This window comes from Orycteropus afer, unplaced genomic scaffold (genome assembly GCF_000298275.1).
Source record: "Orycteropus afer afer isolate SDZICR_OR568_19922 unplaced genomic scaffold, OryAfe1.0 scaffold00419, whole genome shotgun sequence".
Classification (NCBI taxonomy): domain Eukaryota; kingdom Metazoa; phylum Chordata; class Mammalia; order Tubulidentata; family Orycteropodidae; genus Orycteropus; species Orycteropus afer.
In genome coordinates, this window is record NW_006922006.1 from 521358 (window position 1) to 537938 (window position 16581).

The following is a 16581-nucleotide window of genomic DNA, read 5'->3' on the forward strand; positions in this document are numbered from 1 at the left end:
ATCCATTAAATGGGGAAGACAATGTTTGTTTAATAAATGGTGCTGGCAAAACTGGAGATCCATTTGCAGAAAAATGAAACAAGATTTGTACCTCACACCATTCACAAAAATGAACTCGACATGGATCAAAGACTTAAATGTGAAACCCAAAACTATAGTGTTCCTCAAGGAAAAATGAGAGGCAAATTTAAGGGCCCTAATTTATGGCATAAAGTTTTCTCTAAAATTTACAGAAATCTCTAACACCTTAACAACAAAAAAACAAGCAATCTGATTAAAAATGGGCAGACGACATGAATAGACACTTCACCAAAGAGGATATGCTGGTGGCCAATGAACACATGAAGAAATGTTCACAATTATTAGTCATTAGAGAGATGCAAATCAAAACAAGAATGAGATACCCTCTTGCCCCAGCACTAGTAGCAAAGTTCAACAAGACAGAAAATAACAAATGCTGGTGAGGATGTGGAGAGATTGGGACTCTCATACACTGCTGATGGGACTGTAAAATGATACAACCATTGTGGAAAGCAGTATGGCGATTCCTTCAAAAGTTGAAATTAGAAATAGCATTTGACCTAGCCATTCCATTACTAGGTATATATCCTAAAGAAGTGAAAGCCAGGACAAGAACAGATATATGCATAACTGTGTTCAACAGAGCACTATTTACAACAGCAAAAACCTGGAAACATCCTAGGTGCCCGCCCATCAACAGAAGAATGGATAACCAAAATATGGTACATACAAATAACAGAACACATGCAACCCTAAAGAATAACACAGGATGCACAAAACACCACCTAATGTGGATAAACTTGGAGGACGTTATGCTAAGTGAAGTAAGTCAATCACAGAAGGACAAATACTGTACTACTCTGGTATTGTGAAAAGTCAAGGAAAGATTTGTATAGTGAAACTTTCTTTGTTGGTTACAGAGATGAGAGGGGAGGGGAGGGAACATTGCTAGATAGGAAGGGACAAGTATTGATTTGGGTGAAGGGAAGGGCGATATACCAAGTGGGAGTGATCAACACGGTGGCATTGAGGAAGAGGAATTCATAGAGAGATGCATGGGAGGTACAGACAACAAAGATGAACCCTTTTTCACATACAGTACTGCGTTGTCAGTAATGGCAAACATTGATCTACAGGTGGATAGATGGGTAGATAGGCTGAATGATCAGATTATGTCTATGCAGGTAGGAGTGTGCCCATGACCAGGTATAGGGTTGGCAGATAATGTTTCTACAAGTATATCTGTATTTTCAGTAAGAATGTCCAAGTATATAATACATCTGACAAGGGACAAGGTTATAGTCACTTCTTGGTCACAGCTAGTTACCCAGAGGGTGCAAGCAGTTGGACCTATGGGCTCAGGACCACGACTGCAGGGGACATCAGGCTCAATTGGCATAACATACTACACAAAACATTGTTCCACATCCTACTTTGGCAAGTAGCAACTGGGATCTTAAAAGCTTGCAAGCAGCCATCTAGATGCAATAATGGGTCTTTCCTCGTCTAGAGCAAAGAAGAATGAAGAAAACCAAAGATGCCTGGAAACAATGAATCAAAGGGACTGGTATATCATGTGATCATCAGCTTATATGACTATGAGATCAGAAGAACTAGATGGTGCCCAGCTACCCCTGTCAATCACTCTGAGGGGGATCTATGTGGGGAGATCCTGGATAGAGTGGGAGAACCATGGTGCCCAGTACCCCTGTCAATCACTCCGAGGGGGATCTATGTGGGAGATTCTGGATAGAGTGGGAGAACCATGTGGAACGAAACTGATTATCATTAAAAAAAAAAATACCAGGTTTGCTGCTCTGAGAGCCTGGTGGAACCACAGAAGACTATGGCTGCTAGCTGCCTTTCATGTCTGAAACTGAACCCACTCCTGTGGCTTCCAGCCAAACAAAAGACAGGCCTATGAGATGAACATTTACATTGAATAGATACATTCCTTGGAGAAATCAATCATGGGCGAATAGAAGGGCTGTGTATGCAACTTGGGGGGCAGGAGTGAATAGGACAGAAGGACATAGGGAAGAGGTAACTATGGAGAGGGAGTGGGAAGAGAGCTGTTGCACTGTGGGAAATTACAGTCAATGTCATGAGACAATGTATATGTGAACTGCTGTACAGAAAATGAATTTGCTCTGTAAACTTCCCCCAAATCACAGTAATTTTTTTTTTTTTTTTTTTTTTTTTTTAAAGTACCTGTATGATGTTTAGCGTGTCGTAGAAGTTGCTTCTGGAGCCTGAAGAGTCGCCCACAGGAGGGATGGGGACATACATACTTCTTCTTAAGTAAGTGCTGATATTTAATGTGGTGCTATGACAGTAAAAGAAAGCGAAAAGAGTTAAAAAAAATTAAGGCTTCCAGAAAGCTCTTTCCTTTGCTAAGTGAAAAATGCCAAAGGAAAACCAAGGATTTCACATATGGTTAGGAAGGTGTACATTCTGATGAAGAACACAGGCTCTGGTGAAACACATGGACCGAGGCTCCCACCTGGGTCTGTCATTCACTAGCAGTACAATCTCATAGGGGATCTACTTAAATATTTATTTCTAAGCTTTAGTTCTCACTTGTAAAATGGAGATAATGGTAACTGTCTCATAATGTTGTTCCGGGGATACAGAGACCACATGTACTGTACTTAGCTGGCACAAAGTAAAAGAATAGTAGCTATCATGATTGTAACAGAATCACAATCTAAAAGTAAGACTAAGTCTCATGTTGTATTTTCAGCTGAGCTAAAAATCAGACAAGCATGTCCTAAGCTTCAGTTATTTCATTTTCATGGTTTTTGTCAGACCCAAAAATAAACTGTACCTTTACTCACTTTTTTCTTTAAATCCATTCACTTAAAACAAAAAACATCTTTTATTCATCCTAAATGGGCAGCATTTTGTTCCACTGTACATGAGGCTGCTGGGAGGCAGAACTGACTCGGCAGTACCTAGCAACAACCTCCAAAAAAAATCAATGGTGTGAGTTGCTAATTTTTTTTTTTTCCCCTAAAACACATCAATAAAATATGTTCATCTGAGCCTTGGTGAACTCTCTTACTAGAGTCATCTCTCCTACTTGAAGAATGTAGGCCTTATTGGGAAAACACTAGAGTTATCTCAAGATTCCAAGGAAAGCTATCTATTTGGCCCATAGTTTCCTAGTGACTTTTCTAACCTGACTGCAATAATTTTGTCTTTCATGAAAGATTTTTCTTTATATTATATGTATCCTTTGCATATGTTCTTATAAAAAACAACAAGGCCTATGGTCTAGCCTATAAATGTAAACCATAATGAAGGATAAAAACTAAGAACGAAACACACCTAAAAGGCTACCTTATACGGTGATGTCACTGACCTGCAGATAGCGAGGGTGAGCAAGGACAGTTCCACACCCCTCCATCTCACATCGGACATACTGGATCGGAGGCTTTTTTCTATAACAAAATGCAGGAGAAAACTCACCAACGGAAAAGTGGCCTCTAACTGAATTAAAAAACTCTTTACTAGTATATAGCCTGGAGAGAACTTGTTAGAATTAACTGAAAATTACCAAATGTCTTATGGAGTTTGTTTGTTTGTTTGTATGTTTGTATGTATGTTTGTATGTATGTATGTATGAATGTATGTATGAATGTATGCATGAATGAATGAATGAATGAATACATACATACATAAATAAATAAATAACAGCACAAATTAACTAAAAACCAAAACACTAAACCCACTACCATTAAGTCGATTTTGACCCATAATAACCCTATAGGACAGAGCAGTAGTGCCCCATAGGTTTTCCAAGGCAATCTTTACAAAAGCAGACTGTCACATCCTTCTCTCATGAAGTGGTTGGAAGGTTCAAACTGCCAACCTACTGACTAGCAGTCAAGAGCTTAACCAATGTGCCACCAGGGCTTCTACTAGCAACCCCTAGAAAGGTAAAGAGAAGTATTAAGGTTTCTGGAAACCTCATGATCCTGCATCAGATATAAAACATAGTGACCCTGCATCAGGGACATTAATGAAGTTGCCTTTGTGAAACTTTCAAACAGCCATCTCTTGCAGGATTATCATGAGGGCTAATAGATGGGTAAAACACCTAGCATCACAAGTAAGGTACAAAACAGTGTGAGTTACTCACCTCCTTTTGGGTAACCGGGGACTTTTGTCATCTTTTCGCCTTCTTCCTCTCCTATAATTAAAGAACAAAGTAACTGTCCACATATTCCAGACTGCAGCTTAGAGAGTGAAGGCTGGCTGAAGACAATACAGTCAAGATTAAAGAGCAGGTGGCATATACAAAGGATAACGCAGAACACCTGAACCCATGAGACACCTGGCAAAGCTGTATGTGCTTCACTCTTCCAAATCAGCCTGCATCACAAGTTAAATATGTACGTCTTATAAACTAGGCAATACCACGGAGATTTGCATAAACCTCAAGGTTATCACTTCAAAATTGTTAACCGGAAGGTCTACCGCCTACATTTAGTCTATCAGAATAAAAACCTCAAGAATAAAAGAATCTATCATCTAAAAACCCCAAGAACTATATACTCTCCTTGCCATAGAACCAAAAATGTCTGAACACTTAAGTAAATTTTATTTCTGCAATAGTAAAAGGCTAAGCAGAGTTTTCACATGACTGAGATTTCCCTATCATTGTCTTTTTTTCCCATTCCTTTGTGGGTCTACATTTGCATATTTTTTCTTGCCTTTAACCTGTATCCCTATAGCCACTGTCTTCACTGCTCATTTGGCGATACAATGGTCAAAGCACTCAGCTACCAAATGAAAAGGTTGGCGGTTCAAACCTACCAGCCACTCTGTGGAAGAAAGATGAGACAGTCTGTTTCCTTAAAGCTTACAGCCTTGAAGACCCTGTGGGGTAAACTCCACTCTGTCCTACAGGGTCACCATGGCTGGAATCAACTTAATGGCACACAACAACAGTTAAGTATTGCTTTGAATTAAAATTACACTTTTCAAGCTCTTAAAAGTCTCAGCTGCTTGAGGTCAAATTTTTAAGTACAAAAAATATTTTCATGTATCCATATGTCACCATCCATCCCCAGAATGGTTTCATCTGTTAGATTTTCAGGGACTGCCTACTCACTTCCTAGGAGGCTCCTCATCCTCCCGAATTTCACACTCTTCTTCTTTCACCTCTACTTCTACTTCCACTTTAATCTCCTTCTTCTCTTTCTCTTCTTTCACCTTTCCTGATCTTCTCCGGGGCTTTGGGGTTTCCCTGAAAACACAAACACATTTCTTTGACTGTAGCAGAAAGCAAAAGATGTTCTCAAGGAAAACTATGGTTAACAAGGTGAAGCTCAGGGATATCTCTGACTTATAAATTATCCTCAGGCTCATGAAATGTGGTCTCCTAGCAATTATTTCTCATATACATAGTAATGACATAAAACAACACCTACAGAAAGACCCCCAGCTATACATGCCCCAGAATCAAATCTAACCATGGCTGTAAAGAGAAGAGAGATAATAAGTTAAAAAAAAAAAAAAAAATCTACATATTCAGGCAAATCATGACGCTTTGTTAAGATAAAACATCCAAACATCATAATAATTTGGATATGAACAAAATGTTCTGTTAATAGAAGAGAGGACTGTTAATGAGTAGGTAATAATGACTCAGATACCATTAGACTTGTAAAACATAATTACTCATTTAAAACTAAGTCTATACCCATCAGTTAGCTAAAAAGATGAATAAAAGCATACAACACAGTTTTTCTACATATTTTTCACTGACACATTTTGAGAAATAACAAAGCTGAGACGTGCCTTTCTAAGTGGGGTTTGTAGGTTTCATCTCTTGGGTCATCTTTGAAGGGTATTTCCTCTTCACTGATCAGCATCTCCTCTTCCTCTTCCTCCTCACTACTAAAAGAAGCAAACAGAGATGAGAAATTCCAGTTTCAATGATCATGTCTGACAGGATTTTATTTGGTAACTTACTTGTAAAGTGGTAGCCAAAGATTCACAGTAAGTTATTTAGAATTTTTACTCTGATCTAGTTGAACTACAATCTAGCTGCTTTAGTCTAAAGAATTTTAACTGGAACTAACAATATACTGGACCAATGAGCAGCATCACAATAAATAGAAGATTGAGGTTGTCAAAGAATTCACGTTGCTTGGTTCTACAATCGATGCCAACGGGAGCAGCAGTCAGGACATTAGACGACGTGTAGCATTGGGAAAGTCAACTGCGAAGGAACTGTATTAAGTGCTGAGGAGCAAGGATATCTCATTGAGGACTAAGGCGAGCCTGACACAATGATATTTCCAATCGCCTCATATGCATGTGAGAGCTGGACAATGAATAAGGAAGACCGAAGAAGAGTTGATGCTTTTGAGTTGTGGTGCTGGCGAAGAATGCTGAAAGTACCATGGACTGCTAAAAGAACTAACAGATCTGTCCTGGAGGAAGTGCAGCCAGAATGCTCCTTGGAAGCAAGAATGGCTAGACTTCGTCTCACCTATTTTGGTCATGTTGTCTGAGGGGACCATTCCCTGGAGAAGGATGTCACGCTTGGTGGGGTGGAGGGTCGACGAAAGAGAGGGAGGCCTTCAACGAGATGGATTGACACGGTGGCTGCGATGATGGGCTCAAGTATAGCAGGGATTGTGGGGCTGGCGCAGGATCGGGCAGTGTTTCGTTCTGCTGTGCATGGGGTCGCTATGAGTCGGAAACGACTCGACGGCACTTAACAACAACAATATACAGATCCTAGATGTGCTATTACTTCATTAAAGGTAGTATGAGGATTGCTTAACAGCACTAAGAGTTAAAACGACTGACTTTGTAATACTATACCTACTGTTCTGCTCTATCAAAAAAGACCTATTAATAGACAAAAAGCACATGATTATGGAAGATACTGATAAAACAGCTTAACAATGGCCAAAATACCCACATTTCACATCAGTGCCTAGCAAGGAAAAAGCCAAAACATAAGAGGTACGTAAGACATGTTTCTGAACTAAGTAATTAAAAGATTACATGATGAAAACGCTAATCAAAGACAAGGTTAAACTGATTTTGGAAACTAAAACTGAATTATGTAAGAGCAAATTAATTTCTGTCACAGCTCAAGATTTCTTTCACTTAGAAAACAAACTTCTTATTCAGTTCACATGATTGTGCTCTATGTTTTCCCAAGATTTAAACATGAAGTGAAAGGTCCCTTACCTAATGCCACCTGGAGATTGATGCTCTTCTGTAACATCTAGTAAAAAATAAAGCAAAACAAAAATTTAAAAAGTCTCCATCCACATAGAGATAAACATTTTCTCTTTGCACCCAAGAGAATAAAATCAAGTTACTGTCTGGGATAATTCTAGAAATGAGACTATTTGCAAAATGTCCAAACAAACAAACAAAAAAAACCTATCCTTATACCACTCCACCCAGTACCAGAAAGGTCAGCTGTTTTGGTAAAGGTTCAATATTACATTTAAAATCAACAGGTTAGTTAAGTATCCAGACTCTACTTGCACTGTACCGTAATCAAGCTGATCTGTGTTTGGTTCCGACTTGCAGATGAGCTGCAATGAACCAGTCTTGGACCTAGAGCTTCGGGTGTTCTCTGTGTCACGGTGGCGAGAGACAGATGTCCTGCTACTACTGCGCCAGCCCCGGCTAGGCCTTGCTGCAGCAATGGAAACTTCCTGAGGGAGCGCAGAGTCGTCTTCGTCCTCTTTCTCTTCCTTGGGATCTAGATTAAAAACGCACAGCATTCATTTTGAGTTCATATTTAACCAATAACCAACCTATATACCCACTATTGTAAATACAGTTGATGAAAATATAATGAATGAAATCTCCTTAATATTTAGGAGAAAAACAAAAGCAAATTTTTACCAGAATGACAGAAAAAAACAAGATGAAAGGAAGATTACATAAAGCTTATCCTTAAACACCATCACTCTAAAGAAAATACTTGATGTTACAAATTAATTTTATATGGCTCAATCTACTCAAAATGCAACCCTATGAAAAGTAAATGAAATGGTATTGACCATTTTGAATCAATTATATGGTCTACTATGCAAGGAATGACAAACTGAAGAGGAAAGGTGTCACATTCATTATCAAAAGAATATTTCAAGATCTATCCTGAAGTATAATGCTGTCAGTGATAGGATAACATCCATATGATTAAAAGGAAGCCCAGTTAAGATGGCTATTATGCAAGTTTACACACCAACTACTAAAACCAAACATAAAGAAATTGAAGACATTTACCAACTTCTGGAGTCTGAAATGACCAAACATGCAATCAAGATGTATTGATAATTATTGGTAATTGGAATACTAAAGTTGGAAACAAAGAAGCAGCATCAATATTCGGAAAATATGGCCTTGGTGAAAGAAACAACTCTGGAGACTGTGCGACAGAATTCTGCAGGACCAATGACTTATTCATTGTAAATATCTTTTCTTCAACAACATAAACAGTGACTATACATGTAGACCTCACCACATGGAACATACATGACTCAAATCAACTACGTCTGTGCAAAGAGGTGCATGGAGAAGCTCAATGTCAGTCAAAACAAGGCCAGGAGCTGACTGTGGAACAGATCATCAAATGCTCATATACAAGTTCAAGTTGAAGCTGAAGAAAATTAAAACAAGTCCATGAGAGGTAAAATACGACCTTAATTACATCTTCCCTGAACTTACAAGATCATCTGAAGAACAGATGTGATGCACTAAACACCACTGACCGAAGACCAGGTGAGCTGTGGGATGTGCACCCATGAAGAAAGCCAAAAGGTCATTAAAAAGATAAGACAGGAAGAAAAGACCAAAACATGTCAGAAGAGACTCTGAAGATTGCTGCTGAATGGAGAATAAAAACCAAACAAAACTCACTGCCGTAGAGTCGGATCCAACTCATAGCGACCACCCCCCCCACACACCACCTTGGGTTTCCAAGGCAGTATCACTACAGAAGTAGATTGCCAAATCTTCCTTCTGAGGAGTGGCTGGTGGGTTTGAAGTGCCAGCCTCCTGGATAGCAGTCAAATACTGCATGGTAAAATCAGGAAACATGTGTGTCAGAGTTGTATCCTTTTACCATATTCAATCTGTATGCTGAGCAAATAATCTGAGAAACTAAACTATAAGAAGAACACAGCATCAACATTGGAAGAAGACTCATTAACAACCTGCAACATGCAGATAACACAACTTTGCTTGCTGAAAGTCAAGAGGACTTGAAGCACTTACTGATGAAGATCTAAGACTATAGTCTTCAGTATGGATTACACCTCAACATAAGGAAAACAAAAATCCTCACAACTGGACCAATAAGCAACATCATAACAAACGGAGAAAAGATTTAAGTTGTCAGGAATTTCGTTTTATTTGGATCCACAATCAACACTTATGGAAGCAGCAATCAAAAAAAATAAGATGATGTACTGCACTGGACAAATCTGTTGCAAAAGATCTCTTTTAATTGTTACAGAGCAAAGATGTCACTTTGAAGACTAAGATGCACCTGACCCAAGTCACAGTATTTCCAATAGCCTCATACACATGTGAAAGCCGAACAATGAATAAGAAGACTGCAGAAGAATTGATGCATTTGTACTGTGGTGTTGGCAAAGAATACTGAAAATACCCCAGAATGACAGAAGAACAAACCAATCTGTCTCAGAACAAATACAGTTGGAACGCTCCTTAGAAGCAAGAATGGCCAGACTTCATCCCACATACTTTGGTCGTGTTGTCAGAAGGGACTGGTCCCTGGAGAAGGATATAATGCTTGGTAGAGCATAGGGTCAGCGGAAAAGGGGAAGGCCCTCAACGAGATGAACTGACACAGTGGCTTCAGCGACGGGCTCGAGCATAGCAAAGATCACGGGGACAGCGCAGAAGTGGGCTGTTTTGCTAGGGTCACAATGTAAGTCTGAGTTGACTCAACAGCACTTGACAACAAAAATTCAATTCAGGGATTTTTACCTTTAGTTCTAATATTAAAAACACCACCACCAACAACAACAAAAAAAACCCCTTTAGTCAAGTATAAAGATAGCTGACCAGAGTTACAGAGGCATGAAAAAACAAGAGTCACAGTCTACATGTATTAACAACCAAAAAATGCTGCAAGGTACCATACAGAGGAATTCCATATTAGAAATGCTTTAACTATACTCAAAAGTTTTTTACTGAGGGCACACACCATTAATTTGAATTCACCTACAAGGCATCCCACGGCAAAGTATTCCATATTTCAGTTGTCCTATGAAACTCTGGGCATGCATACATACAATGTGTTGTTATTCCATATTTCCTCATGCTTTATGGGTGGGTGAGTGAGACAGTAAGCCATCCACTCCTGAGCAATCATTAATAAAAATTTTAGTATTAGATATTGACTTCCATTGCTTAGACCTATACAGTTAGTATATTAGAAACAAGCTCATTTGACAATGGAAGATTTTTGTAATAATCATCTCAGAATGGGAAAGGCTTTTCTAGGAAGAGCACAAAACTTAAGAGATCATAAACAAACACATATGACTACTTAAACATAAAAATAATTTCCATATGGCCAAAACTATCATAAGCCAATAGAAAAATGGCAGCTCAGTAAAAGGAAAAACATATGGTTTTCAAACACATGAATACAAAACAAAACCAAATGGAGAGTTGAACCCCAAGAAAAAGAGAAATTCAAATGAAAACTACAGTGTGCTATTATTTTCCACCTACCATACTAGCAATGATCCAAACACTGACAACTGTACTGGCAAGGGTGCAGGCAAACAGGTACTCTAACACACTGCTCTCAGTGTGTGCATCAGTACAACCTCTACGGGGGACAACTTGGCAATATCTATCAAAGTTACAAATGCACACACCATTTCTCCTTAAGTGTAGCTACTAGAAATTGATCCTATAAACTACTGCACATTTATTACATGACTTAAGTGCAGAATTAGTACAGAACGGTTTTTATTAAAAGATTAGAACATAATGGGACTTCACCCACGTATACAGGTTTGGCAGAGGCTATTTTACCTATGTATTTATTTGTGTTATGAATATATATCCATGAATGTAGTAGAGCACACACAGGACAAAGTTATGAAAATGAGTCATAACCAATTACCTAGGGAATGAGTCGCTAGGTATGGAGGCTCAGGACCATAGTCTTAGGGGAACAGCAATGGCAATAGCCACAACATAGTCCACAAAGACAATTTTCACATCCTACTTTGGTGAGGAGCAACTGGGGCCTTGAAAGCTTAAGAGCAGAAGGGTGGAGAAAATCAAAGGTGCAGGAAAACAATTAGTGCAAAGAAGTGATGGAGCACGCAAACCTCAGCCTCCATGACCCTGAGACTGGAAGAACTACATGGTGGCTGGCTACCAATGCCGCCCGCTCTGGGGCCTCACAATACGAGGTTCTAGACAGAATGGGGAGAAATGGAGAACAAAATACAAAATCATAAAAAAGACCAGGCTTACTAGTCTGATGAAGACTGGTGGAACCCCTGAAACTATGGTGCTTTAACACCCTTCAACCCAGTCGCTGAACTTAACCTCTGTGATCTGTCAGCCAAACAAAAGGCAGGCCAATAAGGTGAATAGCAGTATCAGGAGGGTAAACACTCATTAGAACAATCAAGCATATGAGATCAAGAGGACAGCATTTGCGCCCAGGGATAGAGCTAGGAAGGCAGGAGGGGATGAGAAGAAAGGATGAAGAGAAGGGATGAGAGTAGAGAGGAAATAAGAAGAATGCTGTTACAGTGTGGGGATTACAATAAATGTCACAAAACAGAATGTGTATGGATTGTTGAATGGAAAACCAATTTGCTCAGTAAACTTTCACCCAAATCACAATTTAAAAAAAAAAAAAAGAGGGAGAGATTAGAAACTCAACTATCAGGAGAACACTGGTTATATAAACTATGGTAAGCCAAAAAAAAAAAAAACACCACTGTCATCTAGTCAATTCCACAAAAGTGTCTCATAGGGTTTCCAAGGCTGTACATCTTTACAGAAACAGAATGCCCATCATTCTGCCATGGAGCAGCTGGTAGGTTTGAACCACCATATGTGTACATACATATATATATATATATATATATATATATATATATATATATATATATATATATATATATATATATATATATATATATATATTTTTTTTTTTTTCACAGTGACCCTATATGGCAAAGCAGAACTGCCCCACAGTGTTTCCCAGGCTGAAACCTTTACAAAAGCAGACCACCAGGTCTCTTCTCCTGCACAGCAGCTGGTGGGTTCAAACACCAACCTTTGGATAGCAGCCAAGCACCTAACCACTGTGCCCAAGGACTCTTGTCTTTTCAGACCCTATGCATCACAGCAGTACAATCTGCAACCCATCACAAGGATGGTGCAGGACCAGGCAGCATTCCAATCCTCTGTGCGTGAGGTTACCAAGAGTCAGGGACCGACCAGATGGCAGCTAACAACTACGATAACAATACTGTGGAGAGCTAACAAAAAATTGATCAGTGCTACTAAACACAGTTTTCTATAGTGTGGAACAAGTTGGTGAGTGGGGCTACTTTAGTGGTTAACTGTACTGTTTAAAAATTTTATGAGAATATATTGATGTAACAAAATTAAAGTAGTTTGAAAGTAGACATGAATAGCAGTAGGAACACTTAAATTTTAAATCAGTTGTGCATTTCTTTTCAATTACCCTTTTACCTCTTACTATCTTTCCTTTTCACTCTTTTCCTGAGTTATTTTAAGTATTGGCAGTGGATTAAAGCTGAAAAACCCTTAAGACCATCTAGTCTAAATACGATCTCATGATTTATACCCAATAAAGTAAGAGGAAGGCGAAAGAAGACAACTTGTTGAAATCACAAGCTGGATGAGCAGTCCTGGATCTCGAAATCATGCCTTACAACTAGTCATCAGGGACTTTCATATCTAGGTCACAGCTACATTTAAGAGAATTTCTTCAAAAGGAGCAATCCAACAAACACCCTCCAAAAAGTATTACAACATTTAATAATGGGGAGGAGGATCTAGTAAGCACAAAAGAAGGCAATAATGAAGTAAATGAAAAACAAGATAAAAGGCATATAGAAAACAAAAAAAAAAAGACAAAGACCTTCTTTATCAGTAAGTAATTTAAATGTAATCGGATTAAACGCCTATTTCTCCCTTCAAATTTTTGCTTCTTATCTTTTGGAACCCTGTTGTTTGTATACATGTTTACGACTGTATCTTCTTGATGGATGATACTTTTATCAACATACAATATCCTTTTTTGTTTCTTGTTACGAATTTTGACAAGACTAGAAAAAGAAATAAAAGGCATTCAAATTGAAAACAAAACTCTCTTCGCAGATGAATGTGATCTTACATAGACAAAACGCTAAACACACTCACACAATTATAGAGATGATAAACAAAGTTTCAGGACACGAGATCAATACACAAAAATTAGTTTTATATCTATACACTGACCCCCTGCAGTCAAGTCTATTACAACTTACAAGAATGCTATAGGTAGAAGTAGAAGTGCCCCACAGGGTTTCCTAGGCTGAAATCTTTAGGGGAGCAGAGTGCCACATCTTTTTCCTGCAGGGCAGCTGGTGGGTTCAAACTGCTGGCCTTTCATTTAGCAGCCCAGCAATTAACCACCATGCCACTAGGACTCCTAGCTTTATACCAGCAACAAATTATTTGGAAAACAATTCTATTTATAATACTATCAATAAAGAATAAAATACTCAGGAAAAAATTTGACCAATGAAATGAAATGTTAAGAGTTGTATACTGAAAACTATAAAACATTGCTAAAAGAAATTAAAAATCTAGTTAAATGGAAAAACATCCTATATTCATGGATTGGAAGACTTAATGTTGTTAAGACAGTAACTGCAGTGAAGTAAATTAGTTAGTACGGCTTTTCTACTCCTAAGTCATTTTAAACTCAGTGGTGGAATGAACAACTGAGGAGCTTCTGATTGTAAATGTTATCCACCTGGGTTATTTCTGTTGGGCGTCGCACAATGCAATGTTATGGGCGGCTCACTCTCAGGTGCTTAGAATTCTGTTGTTATGATTGGTTGGTTGGGCCACTCTGCCAAGCTCAAAAGGAGGCCTCCTAGAGGCAGAACTCTCTCTGACTGCTGGTTGAGGAAGATGTGCTGCTGAAAGAGACACGTGCTGCTGGGAAAGAGATGCAAGAGACATGCATTGCTGAGTGAGACACCGAGGGACATGCACTGCTGGGGGACTGACTGTGAGAGAATTGGCTGAGAGACGGCGGGCTGGGGAGAGAGACTGAGTATTTTTCCTGAACTTGAATTGTAGCCTGGTGCTTCCCTAATAAACCCCATAGTCTATGAGTTCTGTGTGGCCACTGCAGCGAATTATCGAACCCAGGAGAGAGGTGGTGGGTGCTCTGGAAGGAACGGTTGGAGAAAGGGCTGGAGGGAGGCAGCATGTCTGGCCTGGCAGGAATAGGCCTTGGGCTATTGATGGTGATTCTGTCTTCCTCTTGTGGGTTTAGAGGAGGTCAGAACATGTGGCCTCCTTGTCCTTTTTGCAGTAACACTCCTCAAAGTGATCTAAAATTTCAAAACAATCCCTACCCAAAATTCCAACAGCCTTTTTTGTACAAATTGACAGGCTGATCATATACAAATACAAGGGCTCCAGAAAGGCTTAAACAATCTTGCTAATATAAATTACTACAAAACTACAGTAATCAAAACAGTGTGATACATTTCCAAAAGGATAGACATATACACCAATGGAATAAAATCATTCAGAAATCAAGCCCATGTATCTACTGCCAACTGATTTTCTAAAAGGGTACCAAGACCATTCAACAGTCTCTTCAACAAATGGTGCTGGGACAACTGGATATCCAAATGCCAAAGAATGGAGTTACACCTTTATTTCAAGCTATATACAAAACATTAAATGATCAAAGACTGAAGTGTAAGAGCAAATACTATGAAACTCTGAAGAAAACCTAGGGTCAAATCTTTATGTGTTGAGTTTGGCAATGAATTCTTAGATAATACCAAAAGCACTTAAGTATCAAATAAAAATATAAACTGAAGCTCATAAAAAAATAAATAAATAACCTCTGTGCGCCACAGGACACTATAAGAAAGTGGAAATATGACCTACAGAATTAGAAAAAAATGCATGCAAATTGTTTATCTAACAAGTGTCTAGTATGCAGAAAGAATGCTTACGATTTGCGGTGCAGTAAATTACTTAATGTGGCTTTTCTAGCCAGTAAGTCTTTGTAAACTCCGTGGTAGAATTTGCTGTGAGCAACTGAGGAGCTCCTGATTATAAGAGTTATCCACCTGGGCTATTTCTGTTGGGAGTGGCAAAAAGCAATATTCTGGGAAGTTCACTCTCTCAGGTGCTTAGAATTCTGAGGCTATATGATTGGCTAGTTTGGCCACTCTGCCAGGCTCAAAAGGAGGCCTCCTAGAGGCAGAGGTCTGACTGCTGGTTGAGGAAGAAGTGCTGCTAAAGACACACACTCCTGAGAAAGAGACGCAAGAGACACGCACTGCTGAGTGAGACACTGAGGGACATGCACTGCTGGGAGAGAGAGACTGTAAGAGACTGTTGGCTGAGAGACGGTGGGCTGGGAGAGAGAAGCGTTTTTCCTGAACTTGAATTGTAGCCTGGTGCTTCCTTAATAAACCCCACAATCTGTGAGTTCTATGTGGCCACTGCAGCAAATTATCGAACCCAGGAGAGAGGTAGTGGTGCTTTGGGAGGAACGATTGGTGAAAGGGCTGGAGGGAGGCAGCATGTCTGGCCTTGCAGGAATAGGCCTTGGGTTACTGATAGTGACTCTGTCTTCCTCTTGTGCGGTTAGAGGAGGTCAGGAGATGCGGCCTCCCTGCCCTTTTAGCACAATTCAACTACAAAAAGACAAACAAATTTTAAAAATAGGCAAAGGATAACAGACATTTCTCCAAAGCTATACAAATGACAAAAAAAAAAAAAAAAGAAAGAAAGAAAGATGCTTAACAACATTAGTCATCGTTGTTGTTGTTGTTATGTGCTGTTGAGTCGGCCCCGATTCATAGCAACCCCTCCTTGGGTTTCCGAGGCACTATCACTACAGAAGTAGATTGCCCCACCTTCCTTCCGAGGAGTGGCTGGTGGGTTTGAACCATCAGCCTTCTGGTTAGCAGTCAAGTGCCTTAGGCACTACACTATCAGAGCTCCTACATTAATCATTAGGGAAATTCAAATCAAAACTACACTGATACCACTTCACACCAATGGATGGCTATTAAAAAAACAAAAAACAAACTCAGAAAATAAAGTGTTGGCAAGGATATCAAGAAACTGGAACCCCTGTAACATTTTTGGTGAATGTAAAATGGTACAACTCACGTGGAATAGTTTGGTGGTTCCCAAAAATGTTAAATATAGAATTACCATACAATGCAGTAATTCTACTCCTAGGTACACAGCCTGAAGAACTGAAACAGGTTTTCAACAACATTCAAA

The 16581-nt window shown here is 39.2% G+C and overlaps 1 protein-coding gene across 1 annotated transcript in view; it reads right to left on the reverse strand.

The window, feature by feature from the left end:
* Positions 1 to 16581, reverse strand: part of ZFP91 (ZFP91 zinc finger protein, atypical E3 ubiquitin ligase) — a 55210-nt gene that overhangs the window by 20829 nt on the left and 17800 nt on the right. Inside the window, exons 3-9 of the mRNA XM_007953845.2 lie at positions 7553 to 7765; positions 7240 to 7276; positions 5830 to 5928; positions 5141 to 5275; positions 4166 to 4216; positions 3386 to 3464; positions 2233 to 2347 (exon numbers count right to left, since the gene is read on the reverse strand). Coding sequence (XP_007952036.1) covers positions 2233 to 2347; positions 3386 to 3464; positions 4166 to 4216; positions 5141 to 5275; positions 5830 to 5928; positions 7240 to 7276; positions 7553 to 7765 — 729 coding nt within the window. The remainder of the gene's footprint in view (positions 1 to 2232; positions 2348 to 3385; positions 3465 to 4165; positions 4217 to 5140; positions 5276 to 5829; positions 5929 to 7239; positions 7277 to 7552; positions 7766 to 16581) is intronic.